At 46.1% G+C, this 17,912-nt stretch overlaps 1 protein-coding gene across 1 annotated transcript in view; it reads right to left on the bottom strand.

Annotated features, from left to right (window-relative positions):
- Positions 1-2,970: 2,970 nt before the first annotated feature.
- IFT43 (intraflagellar transport 43) overlaps positions 2,971-17,912 on the bottom strand; it is a 46,215-nt gene continuing 31,273 nt past the window's right edge. Inside the window, exons 6-9 of the mRNA XM_065840041.2 lie at positions 7,107-7,179; positions 4,524-4,599; positions 4,114-4,176; positions 2,971-3,292 (exon numbers count right to left, since the gene is read on the bottom strand). Of these exons, the coding sequence (XP_065696113.1) occupies positions 3,182-3,292; positions 4,114-4,176; positions 4,524-4,599; positions 7,107-7,179 (323 nt within the window). The 3' untranslated portion in view covers positions 2,971-3,181. The remainder of the gene's footprint in view (positions 3,293-4,113; positions 4,177-4,523; positions 4,600-7,106; positions 7,180-17,912) is intronic.

Genomic DNA, 17,912 nt, shown 5'->3' with positions numbered 1-17,912 from the left:
TGTCAAAGCCACCTCTTCCCACCTTAAAATAGATAAGACTATGGTTTTTTTCAAGCCCCACTCTCAAACTCTGCCTGGGTATTTACTGGGCTCCCAAGGTCCCAGAATGGGCCTACACAAACTTCACTCCCACCCCAGAGCATCCCAGGCCAGGGCCCTAAGTCAGATGGGGGACAGCCAACAGTACCCAACTCCAAGGACACTCTTCTGGGAGATTTTATGCCATTTTAGAGCAGCTCCTCCAGCATAACGTGACCACGGCTCACCAGCAAAGGCTTCCTTCAACTCCCACTATGCTTTTCTTGTGCTCTGTTCTCTCTTGGCTCACTACCAGCACCTGCTTTGGCCTCATTCCCCTCCAATTTTTATGTATACTCTGTTTGCAAATATTTCAACCTCTTTGCTCCTCTTGCCCTTTCCTTGCCTCTCCCACAAACCCCACTCTTGCTCCTGGTCCCCTCCTCCCCACACTCTGCCTTAAATGGCCCTCCCCAAGCCCTCGCCCATTCCTACCTCTCACCATCCTCAGGAGGATCTCCGGGGGTCCTATGTCCCACCTGCTCTTGTTTCAAGGGGTGCTTTCATCTTCCTCTTGACTCCTGAAGGGCCCCTGTGGCCTCTGAGGGGCTGAGCGCCACTTGCACAGCCCAGCTCCACTTCTCATTCCTTCCTGTTGGAAGAGTAGCCAGATGGGAGTGCTCTGCCCACCCAGGATGATCAGAGCAGCTCTTGGAGACAGAAATGACTCTGTGAGCCTTCCTGGAGACAGCCCAGGATTGTTGGTGCAGCGCACAGGTTTGGCATGACTCCTGCATAGAGGACTCGGTAGCTATAGTCCTAACTACTACTGCTTAGTTAACCACTCTTAATGCTCCATGTGGCCAGCAATACCACCTCCCCAAGCCCCTAAAGACAACACATGATATGCCACGTATCACACACCATACCTCAGAAGCTGGACAAACAGAAACATTGGATTCATAGTTCACCCACCCTTGTGGTTCAGGCCTTGGCATTTTCAGCTTTTGTGGCCATTGAAAACTGGTTAATTTGCACTGGGTGATGGCATGGTTTTACAGGCTGATCCAAAGGCGCAAGGCCTCCTATGCTTTGCGACACTGACTGAAGGGAGAAAGGTGAGCTCACCTTGCAGCCTCCCTTTCTCTCTCTGCTTCTGTTGTTTTCCTGCTCTCCTCAAAAAAAAAAAAAAATACAGAGGCAAGCGCAGCATCATAGTGGGAAGACAGTTACTTCATTGGTAGGGACATGGTGCAGAGACCCCAATTTCAGTGAGGGTACTGATAGTCTGTTTCGGGCAGCTCCTGCAACCACCAAAATTTGTCCTCTCATTCTCAGGGCACAGGAAATTATGTTCACTTCATGCTTTAAAGAGAGTAGAGTCTCACTGGAAGCAGATACCACTGAATAAGGTGATATTAGGCAAGCAGCTCACAGGAGCAGGGTGGATTAAAACCTCAGATCAAGCAGAAGGGAGAGAACCCACAATCAATGGTTCAACCTGTGGTTCAACCACAGGGAAGTAGTTGAGTCACCATCCCTGAAGGTGTTTAAAAGACATATATGTGAGGTTCTTAAGGGCATGGTTTAGTGCTAGAGTTAAGTTATGGTTGGACTCAATGATCTTAAGGGTCTCTTCCAATCAAAATGATTCTATGGTCCTACAGTTTGAAATCGACAGAAGCGTGCCTCTGCTTTCCCTGTGATCTCTGAGGGATAAACTGAGCAAATCCATCCTCCCTTTACTAATCTCTTCCTCTCAGACTGGTTTGTTGGGTCTCTTCGGCCAAAAAGCATAGATGTCACAGAAAAATAGATGCTAGCTCAGCTGGGAAGTTTCTGTTCATACCAAAACAGGTTTCTCTGCTCAGAGAGAGACTTTGGGATTATCCTCCGTACACTGGTCTTCCAGCCTTCTGTCTCACCTAGTTTTCTCGTTACAGCAGAGATTTCTTGGTTGTAAAAAGCTTTGTATCTCGAGACAGATGAGCCTCCCCTGATTTTGGTGGCCTCAGACGGGGACTCAATTGCTTTTCTGTTGTTGGTAGAATTGTTTAGCCTATCAACTCTGATCTGAAATTTTGCTGAATACTGAATTCACAGTGAGTTATATGACATGTCCTGCAGTCAGTACATGACTGGGAACACAGTGCTCTATTAGACCAACCAAACAAGCCAAGAAAAGCAGCACAGCAAGCCTTCCACCCAGCACCTGCGCTGCCCACCAGAAGTATACAGCAAGATTCTCCAGTGGGACAAGGCTTTGAAGGACGTTGGCTTAGAAGTAATGTTACTGTTTCCTGCAAATATCAACCATGGTTCCATGAAGACAGAGCATTAACAGCTAAATGGATTTTTCTTTAGATAACAATAAGAGTGGGTTACTTGCTTCCAAAGAGACACCCACCAGGGAGTAACCTTATTTCAGAGCAGCAGGCTACACTCCTTCCCATGCATGGAATAAACAGTATTTTCATTGCAAGCTACCTATTGCCTGAAGCTATCTCTGTTCTGTTCTATCTCATCTGATTGCAAAGCTAAGCAGGGTTAGACCTGGTCAGAACTTAACTGGGACACCTCAAGGGGAAAAAGAGGTGCTGTAAGAAGCGATGTTGGCTGTTTAATAGGTGATGCTGCTTACTCCTAGTCAATACAGAGGTAATGTTCCAGGAGAGAGGTTAAACTGACAGGGGATGGCTGGAGGCTGCTGAATGAAATGTAAAATGGGAATCCTGAGAACTTGTGGCATCTCTTGTGAGGAGGATGGTAATATCGATGTCCTAGGCAAACAAATTCTATCAGTCTAAGCTTCTCTGATAGTCATCAATGAAAACCACACTCCACTGTAAGATGGTCCACCCAGAGATGCTGTGTTTGGGAAGAGGAAAAAATCAGCTGTTGCAGTTATCTAAAGGTGCTAGTGAGGTAGAAGCAACTGTCCAAAAGCAAATATTTTGTGTATAGAATTCTCAATCTCTTTTGAGAACAAATATTTTTATTACAAAATACGTGAAACTTCTCCCAAGCGGTTTTCCTACTAAGCAAGGTCCTATTTATTTTCATGTCCAAAATAAATTCTACACTATAAACGAGTGAACAGAAAAGTAAAGTGCTAAACTGTTTACAGGAGATGCGTGTATGAGATGTCTGGTGTACCAATGCTCTAGGGCACACTGAGGTGGTCCTCTCTCTCAGACAGTCCCAGGTCCCACTCAGTCACTAGTTCCGACGACACCTCTGTGAAGAGATGGTCCCAATTCCAGCTGACGTCATCCTACCCAGAGGAAAAAGACAAGCATGCTGAAATGTTACTGGTGACACCAAAAGGTTTCTGAATTATGCCAAATATTCAAGATGAACAGCAAAGAGAGAAACAGAATGGTAACTGCCCCTGCCAGGGAAGTCATAGATTCAGTTGGCTAGAACAGGAATTCTAGCCAGAATGAAATGCAAATCTCTGCTGCAATTGAAAGATTTTGACTGAATTATTCATATTCAAAAATTCTGTAAATGACAGGTTTTTTTATATTTATAAACCTAATCTACTCCTGGACAGGGTGTAAAGAATACCCATAAAAATCTCCCACCCTTCTGCACCTCCGCTGAAGCATTTTCATTTCTGAGCTGCAGAAATCCTTGGTTGCAAGTCTTGAGCTCCTGCCCCACCAGTCATACTGAGGTTGTTCTGTCATGCTTTAACACACCCCTCTGCCCAAACTCCAAATGCTTTTTTGCCTTTGTCTGTCTATATAGCCCTGCAAAACTTCCTGGAGCCCATGGTTGCTACCAAAAGACAAAACACAGCACACTGTTTCTGCAGGGATCTGTGACATTGCTAGGCATTTTCCTTTCCAGCTCTTTGCTACAGAAGGAGGCCAATCATAGTGATGCCATAATCTCACACAGAGAAAGCCCTATGTATCTCCAAAATAATCTGCTGGGGAAATCAGACCTCCATCCTCTTCAACAACCTCTTCTTCACAGGCTCCTCCTAATCTCTCTCCTCTGCCCCACCGACAAAAGTTTACATTCCTATAGTCTGAAACACATAAGAAGCTTTTGCCTTGTTGGTGTTCCAACAAAAGAAAGACTGACCTCTTGTAGTTCATGCTCAGGAGCCAAAACTTTGGTGAGAAGCTTCAGGTCAATTTCTCCATCCTATGAACACATACAGTCACAGTCTTACATAGAGTGACAAACTGGACATCATTTCACCAGGTAGGTCTTGCTAGAGATAGGCACATTTGCCTCATAAGGGACTTATACTTTGTCCAGGACAACAGCAGGAGCCTCATCTGCACAGCAGATACCTTTACCCACACTATTTACAGACACAAACAAGTATGAAAGCCACACTGTAGAGAAGAACAGACTTGAAAGCAGAGTGGAAGTTGTTTGCATGATAGGGCTGTGTATTTTATGCAGCTGAGTGTCACTGTGGAGGATGATGGGAGTCTGGAAGGAGGAGGAGTGACAGCAGTCGCCCCATTGCAACATCCACTTACCAGAGTCTGAAAGGCAGCATACTTCATAAGATCTTCATCCAGGTCACGGTAGGCAAGCACCCGGTTCACCTGCACACTGCAACCAGAAGGGGTCAAAGAACAAGCCTGGGTAAGTGTGGAAGCACATCTGAGGAGAAGAGTGGCATGAAAAGGGATCTGGTGACACCCATCTCAAGTGTCCACATCACCCATTTGAATTCTCAAGATGGGTGTCCCCAGACACAAGCAAATCTCATTCAGCAAAAGAACAGTCATTGACAAATCTGCATGCAAGGTTGTGCACGTGCATAAAAATAGGATGTGGAGTGACCATAGACGCCCTCAGAGAAGCCACTGCAGCAGACACAAGATCCACAGAGTAGCTGCAAGGGCCAGAGAGAAAATAAGAATATAGTGAACACTGGAACAGCCCCAGCAGGCTCTGAGAGCCCTACCATACAAGCTACAGAATAGTAGGGACCTTGTGACTCCCATATCACAGCTATCAAATAAAATTTCTTAAAATATAGACTCCAAAGAGAAACACAGGGTAATACACTGTTGTGCCATGTTTCCCTTTGCAGGTGACGCAATACTATAGAAAAGGCCCATATTAATTTAATTTGTTTGTGTCTGTCCATGAAAATTACTGGTCTTTTCTACTGCAGGGAGACTATGGATACAGGAGGAACAGATGGGATTATTAAAAAAAAAAAAAAAAAAAAAGAGAAAACAAAGGCATGAACTCTGGTGAGAGACAACGTAATTTAAAATTTTCTACTATATAAAGTGTCATTTATTTTTGTTAACACATATTTAATTACAATATATACTCCATACTTGTGAGAAGGAATCTGTGGTCAGGAGTAAGACATCCCACCCATCCAAATAAGGGTCAATGGAAATCCCAGTCTGTGATCTTGGCAATAGGCCCAGGAGAGGAGAGAACACTTTTACTGATACATTTAACATAAAACCTCCCAAACTTTCATTTTTTAAAACTTGCTGCTCTCCCTTGAGCTAACCCCAAGACTATTCTGATAACACCTTCAAACAACAGGATTGTTGTGGCAGAATGCAAACCCCCCTCTCTCCCCACTCCCTCCTTCAGTATGGAGGGAGTAGGCACATCTCCCTCTCTCTGCTACTTGAAGCTACCAGCTTCTTTTGTTTGACCCAGAGTACCCTGGCCAGGGCCATTAGGCGAAGGGATTGCCGAGGCGCCAGTGAGCTGCTGGGCACCTGTGACCAGTGTGGGGGATGTTTGGAGGCTTCAGGGGCACCCCACACACGGTGTGGGGGTGCAGAGAAGCTTCTAGAATGCCTACAGTCAGGTCTGATCAGCCAGTATAAAAACGGGACTCTCTCGTCGAGACTGAGCCCGTTGTCGCTGGTCTCTCGGAGCTGCGAGCTGAAGGTGCTGCCGCCGAGAGCCCCCCTCCCCGGGATGGAGACCCCGCTTGCCTTGCCGCCACGGGTGTGAGTAAAACCCCTCGCAGGATTGCGAGTATATTTATCCTTTCCGTGCACATATGCACGTGTAACTTCCCATGCTTAATACAAGCACGTATACAATTATTTCCTTGCACAATCGCGAGTGTATTTATATTCCGTGCACATTTGCACACGTACTTTAAATTATTTCCTCGCACAATCGAGAGTGTAACTTTACTCCGTGCACATTTGCACGTGTACTTTAAATTATTTCCTTGCACAATCGCGAGTGTAACTTTATTTCCTCGCACAATTGCGAGTGTATTTTCCTCCCGTGCTTCCACATAAGCACGTGTAGTATTCCGTGCAGATTCACACATGTAAGTAAATTAACCCTCACAGAATTGCGAGTGTATTATAAATCTACCCTCGCGGAATCGCGAGCGTACGCTTTACCTGTATCTCTTTAAGAATAATCCCGCACCGTGTTCAGGCAAGTGTGTACTCCTCTGGGACTCGGGGGTGGTTCCGGCATTGTTTTGGGTGAAGCCACGTGCATGCACTCTGTGGACCGCCTGTTGTACTAGTTGCTGCCCCTTAATAATTTTCCTCAACTGATACCCGAACCTATATTTAAGTCACTTTTGGAGTGCTAAAACCCTGTTTCTCACCGGTTTAATAAAAGTTGTTTTGGACCCTGTTGTCCCTTAAATTAGCCTCGGGGTGCCTCCGTGACAATTGTACTTTGCAAATTAACTATGCACTTGAGTAAGAAGGATATCCTGTGGAGGGCAAAGCAGCCTATGACCGTGCAAAATCAAAGTGTGTGCAGTAACATGTGTACTGGAGGCATCTGAAGTTATACAGGCAACCTTAAATCAAGCAGTTCCTAGATTTTGTGATTTTGATTTTGCAACATCAAACATGCTACTCTAATGTAGTTTTTGTATTTAGCGAGAGCATATGCAGTAATTGCTTTATTTGTGTAACAGGAAACAAGGAGTTTGCACTGTTCTGCTTGGAGCCCCACTGCCACAATACATGGCATTGAATCCTGCTGAATGGCACTGCCACTGATGTCCAGAGAGCATGAGAGAAGATAGAGTTTAATTTCACCAGCCATTTCGCACTGCTGATGAGAGCCTCAAGAACACCTGGCAGTGCTCTTACCTGGGGGGAGCTGCCACTTGCATGGCCAGATCTTCCTCCTGGACCTCCTCCAAGTCAGGGATCACAGGAATGTCTGCAACAAGAGAAAGCAGCAGCAGTTAAGTGGGGAGTGTTACGCTCTCCTCTCACTAGAGACAAAGGTTCCCCTGCTTCACAGATACAAAACAGCTTGTTCCTTATCAGAGGAAAACACAAGAGAGTTATTTAGCGATGACTTAAAATACATTGTTTCACATTAAAACAAGGCAATAAAGCTTTGAAGCTTGGGGTCAAAAGAAATCTTGCAAGAGCGGCAGATTTGGGCTGGGTAAGACTCCACAGTCATGAACTGTGCATTTGAACACAACCTTGAAGATGAAAGAAGCGGCTGCACTAAACCCCACTGCCTATTTGTCATTATCCCAAGACTGGCAAGAATTTGCTTCTTATGAGATGTGCTATCATTGGCTCAGCTCAGCCACCAGTCACCTAGACTCTGTTAGAAATGAAATGTGGGGCAGAAACTGAGAGAAGCCATGTAAAACTACATGCTGAAGGGGCCGCTGGCTGGGTCTCAGACTCTGCAGAGGCCTGTGACCTTCCTGATAGCTGAGGAAGTGCATGCTGGTGGTCTAGCACATACAAAGACTAGGCAACATGCACCTAGTTGTCATGTCATAAATCTTTGTGTGATTTCCAGTGTGACCTCGGAATGGGTGATTTCTGGGTGACTGGGTATTCCCAGCATAAGGACTATGGCTATTCCACCTAAAAAGGAAGCAAGACACAAAAGGATGGAGGAGGAAGAACTGAGTGCGCACTGAATCCTGCGAAAGGAGCAAGGCTCGAAGAGCATTGCATGCTTTTTGATTTGACAAAGTCCTGTCAACAGCTGGAGATTGAGAGAGCAAAACCAGCAAGAATAAGAGGTAACTGGAGGTGCAAAGCAAGGACAGAGAACACCAGCACAAGGCTGCTTTAAAGATTCATGGCTACAAAGGTGCTCCAGAGGCCCTGAGCCCTCAGACAGTGGAGAAGCTGGTGGTTCGGCTCTGGGAAGAGGTTTCACTTGCACTGTGCAGACGCTGGAGCAAGCAGGCTGCTCCTGGCTCTGTCAGCAGCGTGGCCATGCTGCTGCTGGATGGCAGCGGGTGGCCAGGCCTGGCTTTGCCCCATTTTGCAGCCCAGGTTGAGATGAATATTCAGGAGCTAGAGAGACATTCCCACTTGTGGCACTCAGGGCTCTGAGCAGGATTTTTCTGAAAAGCCCCTTGTTCGGCTGCCTGTCAGCATGTCACAGGCTCTCAGCTGCCCTTTCCTGCTGAACGCCCACCCCACATCCCCCGCTCACCGCCCAGCTGCAGCAGGGCACGGGTCAGCCTGGCCTTGGCACCGTGGCCATTCGGAGCTGGCTATGCCGTGGGATTTCTGGCTAATTGGCTGCCTGGTGGAAGGCTGAGTGGGACAGGGGCTGCGTGAGAGCCTGGCCACAGTAAGAGGCAGTGACAGCTTGGCCAGCCTCAGCAGAGCTGTGCCTTCTCACTCCCTGGACACCCAGCAAGCAGCTCTCCCTCTACAGTAAACTTCCCAAGACATTTAAAGGCAAACTGCAGCAACAGGCCCTAGGCCAGCCTTTAGACAGAGGAGGCATATGCAAGAAGTGTCTGACCAGTGTGTCCCTGGGCATCTGGGCCAGATCTGTCTTCGCTCTGCTTGCAGGGGCCATACACAGAAGAAGCTGCTATCTTGCTGTCTCTTCCCTGCAGGAGCTCCTAGCTCTTGGTAAAACTTGTAGCAAAATGGAAAAAGCATCTCTGTGGACAGACAGACTGACCTGTGCAGGCAGCTGGTAAAATCTGCTCAGTGGTAATGTGGGATAAAGTCCCTGTATGTAAGCAACAAATACCAAAGAGGGAACAGTCTGGTCCAAGCAGAAGAATGAAGCACTGTACAGAGGTCCCCTGTTAGATCCAGGCAAATGAACACGGGAATGAGAAACCCAATCTCTTGCGAGCTAATTTATCCTTTTCAGCAGGACACTGTGAAATGTTGCTCAGCAAATATAACTAAATGAAGAGCTACCTGGGAACAGAGCTCCCCTTGTCCACTGAGCAGCATTCCCTGCAGCAGGAGAAGGTCAGGTCTTCTGGCAGCAGAAATGTGGAAGGTGTTTGCAGCAAACTGAATGTCTTCACTTGGTGCTCATTTTGGCAGCTGTTTCTGGTGTCTCCTCTTCCTAGTTACTTTTTGCTTTTCTTGATCTCTTTTTGCACTAAAGAAAAGTGTAAACTTAGGGCCCAGATCAGTGATGCCTCTTCCACGTGGCAGGTTCCCAAAGAGTCCTGGATTTGCCAGTGCTGGTTTTATCTCATTGCCATTGAATTCCATGGAAACATTCCCAAAGTGCTACCTCTACTCCGTAGTAGCAAAACCCAGTCAATCATGTATAACCTCTTTCCAAAAGAAATTCAAGGCTCAATATTATAGATGCTTTGAAAATATTTCAATTTTATAGATGCTTTGAAAATATTTCAGACAGAAGAGCTGGAAATGTTCTGGGTGCTCTTGCCAGCCCCTCCAACAAAGGCCAGCACACACTGCTTCTTACTGAAAACTGCAAATGATTTTGACCATTTCTAGGCAGAAACAATGCCCTTTAGGACTGTCAGAGACTGACAGAACAAATTATAAGAAAATATCTGCTTCCCAGGCTAACTGCTATCAGTGGCAAATCAGCGCTGAAATATTTGTTTCTTTATTTCACTTGTTACTCATAATTTCCTCTTCTCTCTGCCAATTCCCATGGTGCCACGTCTTTAGAATCCCTCTCCTGTCTCTCTCTGTACAGTTTGCAAAGCGTCTCGCTTCTCACTTTATCACCAAGGACCCAACCTTTCCCCTTGCTCAGTCTCCAGTTCGTTACTTGTTTTTGTTGCTCTTCTTAGGACTCACATCTTTTATTTCCAGTAACCTCTGGTAACACAGCCAAGTCATGGCACTATGTCAGCTGCAGGGGGAAGAAGCACATGGGCTGCAAGAGTATAGGCGTATGTTTTTCTTTAAATATCCTCATTACCTGCAGCGAGATTACTAAGATATAATGCTACCACCTACAGAAATGTTGACACGACCATGTCCTCCGAGTCTCGCACTGCAGCATTCACAGAGCTTTTTCCAACATTACTTTACTAACCTACACTGTGTACTTGTACTGTGACCCACTTTTCTCCCTCCTGTTCGTTGTGAGGGTTTCAGATCATTTTCCATCATACTGATAAACCTGTGGTTTTAGTGCAGCATTTTGACACATACTTTGCTGCCCAGGTTCTCATGCCTGAATTCAGTGTGCAGGTAGGTAAACTTTAGGAACGACTGCACAACATACCGACATGCTGAAGAGCTGCCTCTGTGCAAAAAGAAACACCTTCACAGATACCAGGTCACTGCAATGAAGTGAACAAATGGCCTGTGCCTTACAAAAATAAGATGTTTTCAGCTGAGAAGGGGTAGCTACAAAACCTGTAAACAAAAAAGTGATTCTCTGCAGTTTAGCTCTAGATTTGGGGCAAGGCTGCATTACTCAGCTGCGTTTTGGAGGAGAGTGCGGCTTCCATAGTCTTGAACATCAACCCATTTTAATCAAAATTGTAGGCAAATCTCAGAAGCAACAAGAAAATCTTACAGCTTCAGCTGTTCTTTTCCAGCAGACTTCAAAATAAGAACAAATAGATATGATACTAATAGTAAGAAACATTACAATAAAAGTTGAGTTACTAGCAAAAAATATTAAAAAGGGGGACAAATTGAGTACAAGCCATGTTACCGACCATGGTCTGCTAGATGGCCTCCGAGCACTGTGCTGCAAGATACTGTTACCTATGCCACCTCTACCAGTCTCCCCCAGATAGAACTCCTCTGGAATCTCCATTTCATATGGCAGATAACATTGCCAGAGTGAGTGCTCGTAAAAATGATAGTGAGTATCCTGCTTTCATTTCAGCTGAAGGGGAGAATAGGTAGATACACATCAGGCAGTGTTTTCTAAGTAGAAGAATGAGTGTATGGATCAGAAGATGGAGAGGGGAACATAAAAACTCAGTGCACACAGTGACCTTACAGAGGAATGAGTGAGGTTTCTCTTTATGGCTCAAAATGACTGGGAACAGTAACACAAAGTCTTTCCCCATGGATTTCTCAGCCCATAAAGAAACAAGATTTTGTCTTTAGAAACTGCTCATGGTAGAGATGTGAAAAACTTGAGCGCCAAATGCTAGATGACCAGTGCAAACTTCCCTCCATCTCCCAGATGATGGTGAACAAGAGCGAACAAAGAATGAAATAAAAATGAGTGCGTCCATGCAGAAGTTATGGTGGCGTAGGAGACACGAGTACCAAATGCTGGCTAACAGGGGTGTTATTCTGCATCAGACTGTCTCAGAACATCCAAGTCCCAGCATATAAGAATAGTATTTTTACTACACTAGCTGGACTGAGCTAGCTCTTACACAAAAAGAGCTTCATGGCTAAGTTATGGCAAGGCACCAATAGCATAAGGGATGCAGAGGGCAGGAGGAAAAGTTGGAGGGGAAAGGCTACGGGTGACCCATGTTACATGCAGATAGCCAAATAATAAGCAAGGAACTGCAGATTTTAAAGTCATAAACAAAGGAGGAAATTATGTGTTCATATTAGAGCATATGCATTAACCATCACCTTTTTTCAGCTCTTAGCAAACACCTTACTGACAGCTGAGGAATGCAAAAAGTAGCAAGCTCCGTACCACCTCAGTACCCAGCTGGCCCTGCAAGCTGGTGAGCAGCACTTCCCACCCCAGGCAGGGCTGATCTTTGGTTTAGTAGCAACACCTGCAGGCTGGGTCCCTTAAAAGCCTGCAAGCTTACAGCAAGATTTGGTCCTAGCCCCAAAGAACTAAGTTCTCTGTTAGAGGCAAGACAGCACATAAGTGGGGACAAACAGAAGGTCAGACAATAAATCCGTAGCAGGGCTGGATCTAGAAACCACATCAGAGGTCAGGCCTGCAGTTAGTCAGCAGTGTGTTTGCCACTTTCTCCCTGAGCTGCTTTAAAGGTCTCCCAAGTCAAGAGCCTGGCACCCAAAAAAATGACTCCATCTCATGTAGTCTGATTCGCTTCCTTCAACTGGGTGAGTGTTTCAAAGGCCAGTTCAGATGGGACACTTGCAGTGGGGACTGTGCTGCTCTCCCTGTCCACACACCACCACATCAGAGAACACAAAGAAGAGGGTAGTGGCTTCTGGAGCTGGCAGTCCCCTGCCACCAAGCAGGCATAAGAATGAAACTAACTTTAGTTTAAGTTGCTTCCTTATAAAATGTAAAAGTGAAATAATTACAATATCTCTGCTGCTGCAGAACTTTGTTTTACTGAATGCTGTTACCTTCTGCATCACGTTTGGGGAATTTTAAACAGGCAAATGGAAGAAGGTCTGATTGAAGATGAAGTTAAGTGAAAGAAATTGGTCTCATTTAGCACATGACAGGATTCATCTGTGTTCCCAAGTCCACTGAGGTAGCATCATGGGCGTTTCATATTCATGAGCTGCTGCGACACTGTGTCCCCTCATTTACAAAGCACCGTGTTCAGCAAATTCTGTCCCTGTGGACACTCCGTGCATTTCATGGTCTTGTCAGAGAGACATCAAACACTTCAGTAACCAAATACCAGAAAATGGCTTTAATTAGCGCATCTCAATGCAATAAATAATTTTTCTCTCCAAGTGGAAAAACGGAGAATAAAAAAAAAAAAAAAAAAAAAGAAAGAGAAGAAAAAAGTGGAAAGCAACAGGCAAAAAAAATCTTCAAAAAAACATAAGGAACAAGGGACACAGACAGCTTCTGCTGAACACACAAACAAGCTTGAAGCCTCTTGGAAGCTTTCTCAGGAGAGCAGCAGGCAAATGGAGAGGATAAAGAATGCTTCTTTGGATGCTTGGATACTAATTTCATAGGGATGCCTTTCGCTGGCTGAAATTGCCCTACTAGTAGGCCAATACAGAACAGCGTTATCTGCCTGATCAGCCAGCAAGGAGATGAAAATAGTAGAGTGAAAATCAGGTAGTATCACAGCTACTAGGGCACTGCCTTAAAAGCTGAGACAAACAGAAGATAACCTGAGTGTGCCATGTCCCAAAGCACTCTTTTGAGAAGAGTGGTAACAGCACAGCTTGGCCAAGCTGATAGGAAGTGAGTGGGTACCCGACAATTCATTGGATCTACGGGAGGTCATGCAGCAAATTCAGGACTGACCCTCCAGCCTTGCCTTAAAAGATCATAGAATCATATTGGTTGGAAGAGACCCTCATCAAGTCCAACCATTAACCTAATACTGGCACTAAACCATGCCCCTAATAACCTCATCTATGAGACATTTGCCTTGCATGAGACAAAATAATTTTTTCTTCAGCCAACAAGCTCTGGTGATGTTGTCAGCTAAGTGGGTGACTGGCTGGGAGGTGGGGTGGTCCATGAGACACTCCACTTGCTTTGATAGTGGTGTGCTTTCACAGGTTGCTTGGTGTGGCATGGCTTCTTCCTCAGCTGAGAGCTTGCTGGGGACAGGCATCAGGTGTATCTGCGACTTCCCAAGGCTGCTACTGACACAAAGCCTCTGCCCAGTTTCAACCCCTGGGCAGTGTGAAGAGAGACAGGGCAGAGTACAGCCCTGTCAGGTGAGTCGTTGGGCTCAGTGCAGGGCTTCAACAGGCAGCAATCCATGGCTTGTACTGTGCAAGAGGTAAGGGCAGACACCGATGGATTTAAATATGAGGAATCTCTTAATGCATAGGTTTGTTCACTAGCAGCAAGACAGGAGAGAGTGGAGGCCAGGCTCAGGATGTGGAGTCCACCACACCCCTGAGGTTACCAGCATTTAGAGTGGAAACACACCTCCTATCCCTACCAACAGCTCCCTCACAGAGCACTCTGCCTGCCCTCCTTTTCAGTAACATCTGTTTTCCTCTTTTCAAAGGCTGTTCCCTGCTTCTTTGCAGTATTCCCCTGCTGAGACATACTCAGATGGCAGTGGGGCAGCAGATGAGAAGGCATGAGGTGCCCAGGGAGGGTCTAGTGAACTCAGAAACACAAAACCCTCCTCAACAATGCCAGAGATGAGTGATTTTGCATTAGAGCATTGCTGTGGCAAGGAAAGCAGCTTCTCAGGATGCTCCTGTGGAAGTATGTTCGGGAGCAGACGTATCTGATTCTATTTCATCCTCTTCATGTTACACTGGAAAAAACAAGACAAACTACATTTCTTTTATGCTAAATCCTTAGGTTTTTTGTTTTTTCTAATATATATTTATTAAAAAATGCCTCTTTGATCGGCAGCACCCATGACACTTCCACATCCAGCAACTCCTCAGAAGCCTCCCTCCCTCCACACAAGGCCACCGCTGCTGACAGCCAGCCGGGTTTGATCAGAGCTACTCAGAATCGGATTTTCATAAGACAGATGAGGAATCTTACTGCTGCTCTCTCTCATATCAGATGAGAAACTGAGGGGGAGGAGGGACGGGTCCTGAGGGAACAACACTACAATCAAGGGCTACGCAGTTCTCTCTCTGTCCCTCCACTGCTGCAATTTTCAAAGGAGTTTGCCTCAGGCAGTTTTAAATGATGGTGTCTCAATTCTGTAATCATCTTTCAAGAGCTTTTTCTTAAAGGCTATTTTAGGTAAACCTAGTCCGTCAACTACACTTATGGACTCAGCAATCACAGACCAAATACAACTGTGTGTCTACCATATTGCAGAATTTAGTGTTGGAAGATGCTTACCCAGATCAACACTTTCAGCCCCCAACAACTGTGTGTGTGCCCCCTTGCAATTCAGTTGCCCATTGCCACTTGGCCAGTGGACTGCTGCTTCAAATAGGACTTCAGACATACTCCTTGGGACATATTCTCTGCTCCACCCTGCCCACTGTGGCTGTCAGGAGGGAGCTTTCCTTGAACACCAGAGGCTCCAGATCACAATGCCAATGGTCACTGGAGAAGTTCAAACTGGCCTGGACCAAGAGCTCAGTGTAAAGCATCAGGTTGGGCTGAGTCTGCCCTTCAGTGACCTTGCACACAGACTCAGGGTAGCATGTTGGGGGAGCAGCCTAGGGGAGGATGCAGTGTGCAAAGTCACAGTACAGAACCCCCAGAAACTCAGTGGTCACCATCACTCTCTGCCCCTGGCCCCTCTCTTCAGCCCATTCACATCACTTCCAAAACACCATGTTTTCCACTCTGTTTCCATTTCACTGATGCTCCGAATGTTTTGTCCATTTACTTCTCCCAAAACCACTCCACTTGTTAAGAATTTTTTCTATTCCCTAACACCATCACTACTTCCTGAGCCTGTGAAGTACCCCTGGCCACCTCTCTGACTATTCCTGCAAATCCCCCCCCCTCTTACCCTCACGCTCAGCCGATGCAGCTGTTCTTGCAGCTCACGGGCCCTGGGATGGACCAGTACTTGGTGTGTTCTGTAAAAACAGCAATCCACCACAGAAGCAACTGCCAAACTTTATCAGGAATCATAGAGCCAACAATAGCCTGCACTGCACTCTATTCTCAGCTCTGTTTGGAGCAATTTCACCATTGGTGTGTACTTGCATGCAGCTCAGGAGGTGTTTGACAATTTAGGGCTGTGAATTCCAAGCACTAGATATCCTGTGAGGGCTGTCTCCCACCTGACAAGACAGACATCACTCCCCAAAAGGATGTGGAGATCATGGCATATGCCCATTTCCTCCTCTGTCATGCACAAAGCCTGGGCTCCAATCCTCTTCAAATGCAAAGGAGCTGCTGGCATGCACTAGAAGGGAAAGAAGTCATTCTAGAGGTTTGACACTGTACAGAAAGGTCTCATCATCAGCTCTGCTTCCTTGAGGCTTCTCAGCAGGCAGGAAGGGGTTTTGCCTTGAGGGCACAGATCTAGTGACTGTCTCCTGGCAGGTTTCCTCACCTGCAGGTCAGGTTTGGGTTGTCTGTGTAGCATAGTCAGGCTTTCATTTCAATCAGCTGTCTTATTCACACACACTATCTGCTTTAAAATAACAAGCCGTTGTTCCTGCAGACAGAGAATCACACATCACATCCCATCCTCCAAGAAAAGCCCTGTTCTAGGAGATATGCATCTAAAGGCTAACAGGGACAAGGAAGAAGGGACTTCTGAAGATGAGGCAATCGTCTATGGGGGAAGGATAGCTGGGAGAGAGATGACAACCTTAGCTAACAAGCCCCCATAGAGTGCTGAGGAGAAAAATCCAAGGGCAATGTAGTGAGGAGACAGGCATCTGGGGGAGTGCAACTCAGCAGTGTGAAACTGGTGGACAAGAAAGGAACAAAAAAGAAACTTCTAGCTAAAAGGACAAAGCAGTTGGCTGATGGAGGGGGAGGAATGACTACATTTCTCACCCCAACAGAAAAGAGCCCTTTGTAGCTGCACACCAGAAAGAGACACACAAGCAGAGGAAAGCCAAATGAAATACCTAAGCAAAGTTGAAGCAGAGACTCTATTGCCCTCCTGGAGAAAGGGGCAAAGAGAGGGGAAAGGCCTTGAATGTGAACTTGGTTGTTCTGTCTTCCCTCCCACCTCATGACTAAGAATAGTCTGCACTTAGGAGAAGCTCTTGTCTGCTACAGAAAAGGAAGGAGTGCTCTGCGGATGGCGCTTTTGAAATTCCACTGATAGTCTCACATCTCCCATCTCATGCCATTTCCCTGCCACACAGAGCTCAGTTGCTGCTGCCCATTTTCCCTGTTGACACGGACAGAAAATTGAGCAATTACCCTTAAACTCATCTCTCTCAGATTGCTCAGATTGCTACATACACAGCATTAAGCCCCCAATTACCCCTGGCCAAAAGTGACTCAACTAGGCCTGTCCTTTAGGAATTAAACACTTTTGTGTTGCTTGTGAAGGTTTATTATTCCTCAAGTTGTGATGGATTAAACCCTGCTAAAGCAGATTTCCTACCATGCTGAGAAGCTGCCCCCCCATGACAAGGTTCAGCTGGGCACACATCCACCTAAGCACAGGTGCGTTGTCCATTTGCTCTGCCTATGTACTGGCATGTACCAGTGCGCGTGCAGGAGGACTGGCACTAAGCTCACAGTGGGTGCTGCAGGAAAGCCCAATATCCGCCAACTAGAAACTCCAGAGATATTTCTGGAGAGACACTGCACTTTTTCAAAACAGCCTTACCAGCCTGGAGTTTTGTAAGAGCAAATTGTGGTTTTAGTCAAACATGTCTGTGCTTTCCTATAACTCAACACTGGTTCCTCTTTAAAGTGGTTCTCTTGTCTTGGACTAGCCTCTATGAAAAAGAAATATAGATTAAGGAAAATGAATTTTGAGCACAACCTGAGCCAAGATACTTCACTGATAGTACTTCAGTGGTTTATATTGCGCAGCATGGATGACTTGCACCATCTGGGTTGCCGTGTGCAACTGTAAGGCATGGCTGAAATTGCAGATAGTTCCATGCATGTCCATGTCTCTGTCTGGCCCACCCACTTAAAATCTACCATGTTACTTCAGTCTTTCCACACAACCTGAGAAACAGCTGTCCTTCTCTCCCAAACTCCCATGGAGATGAGGAATCAGATGCTACTTCATGCACAGGCCAAGACCAGTAAGAGAATTCTACTTTTACTTCTGAAATAACAAGGTGTATCAAGCCCCAAAGTCTCATTTCACTGTACAACCTTCCTTCCATTCTCCACATGCCAAACTCAGCTCTCACCAGGCCCTATGCTTTTTTAACACTTTCTCCAACGGACTCCAAATTCTGAGCCTTCGG

This window comes from Patagioenas fasciata, chromosome 5, assembly GCF_037038585.1.
Source record: "Patagioenas fasciata isolate bPatFas1 chromosome 5, bPatFas1.hap1, whole genome shotgun sequence".
Classification (NCBI taxonomy): domain Eukaryota; kingdom Metazoa; phylum Chordata; class Aves; order Columbiformes; family Columbidae; genus Patagioenas; species Patagioenas fasciata.
The sequence above is the reverse complement of the archived record's forward strand: the minus strand, read 5'-3'. Positions and strand labels throughout refer to the sequence as shown.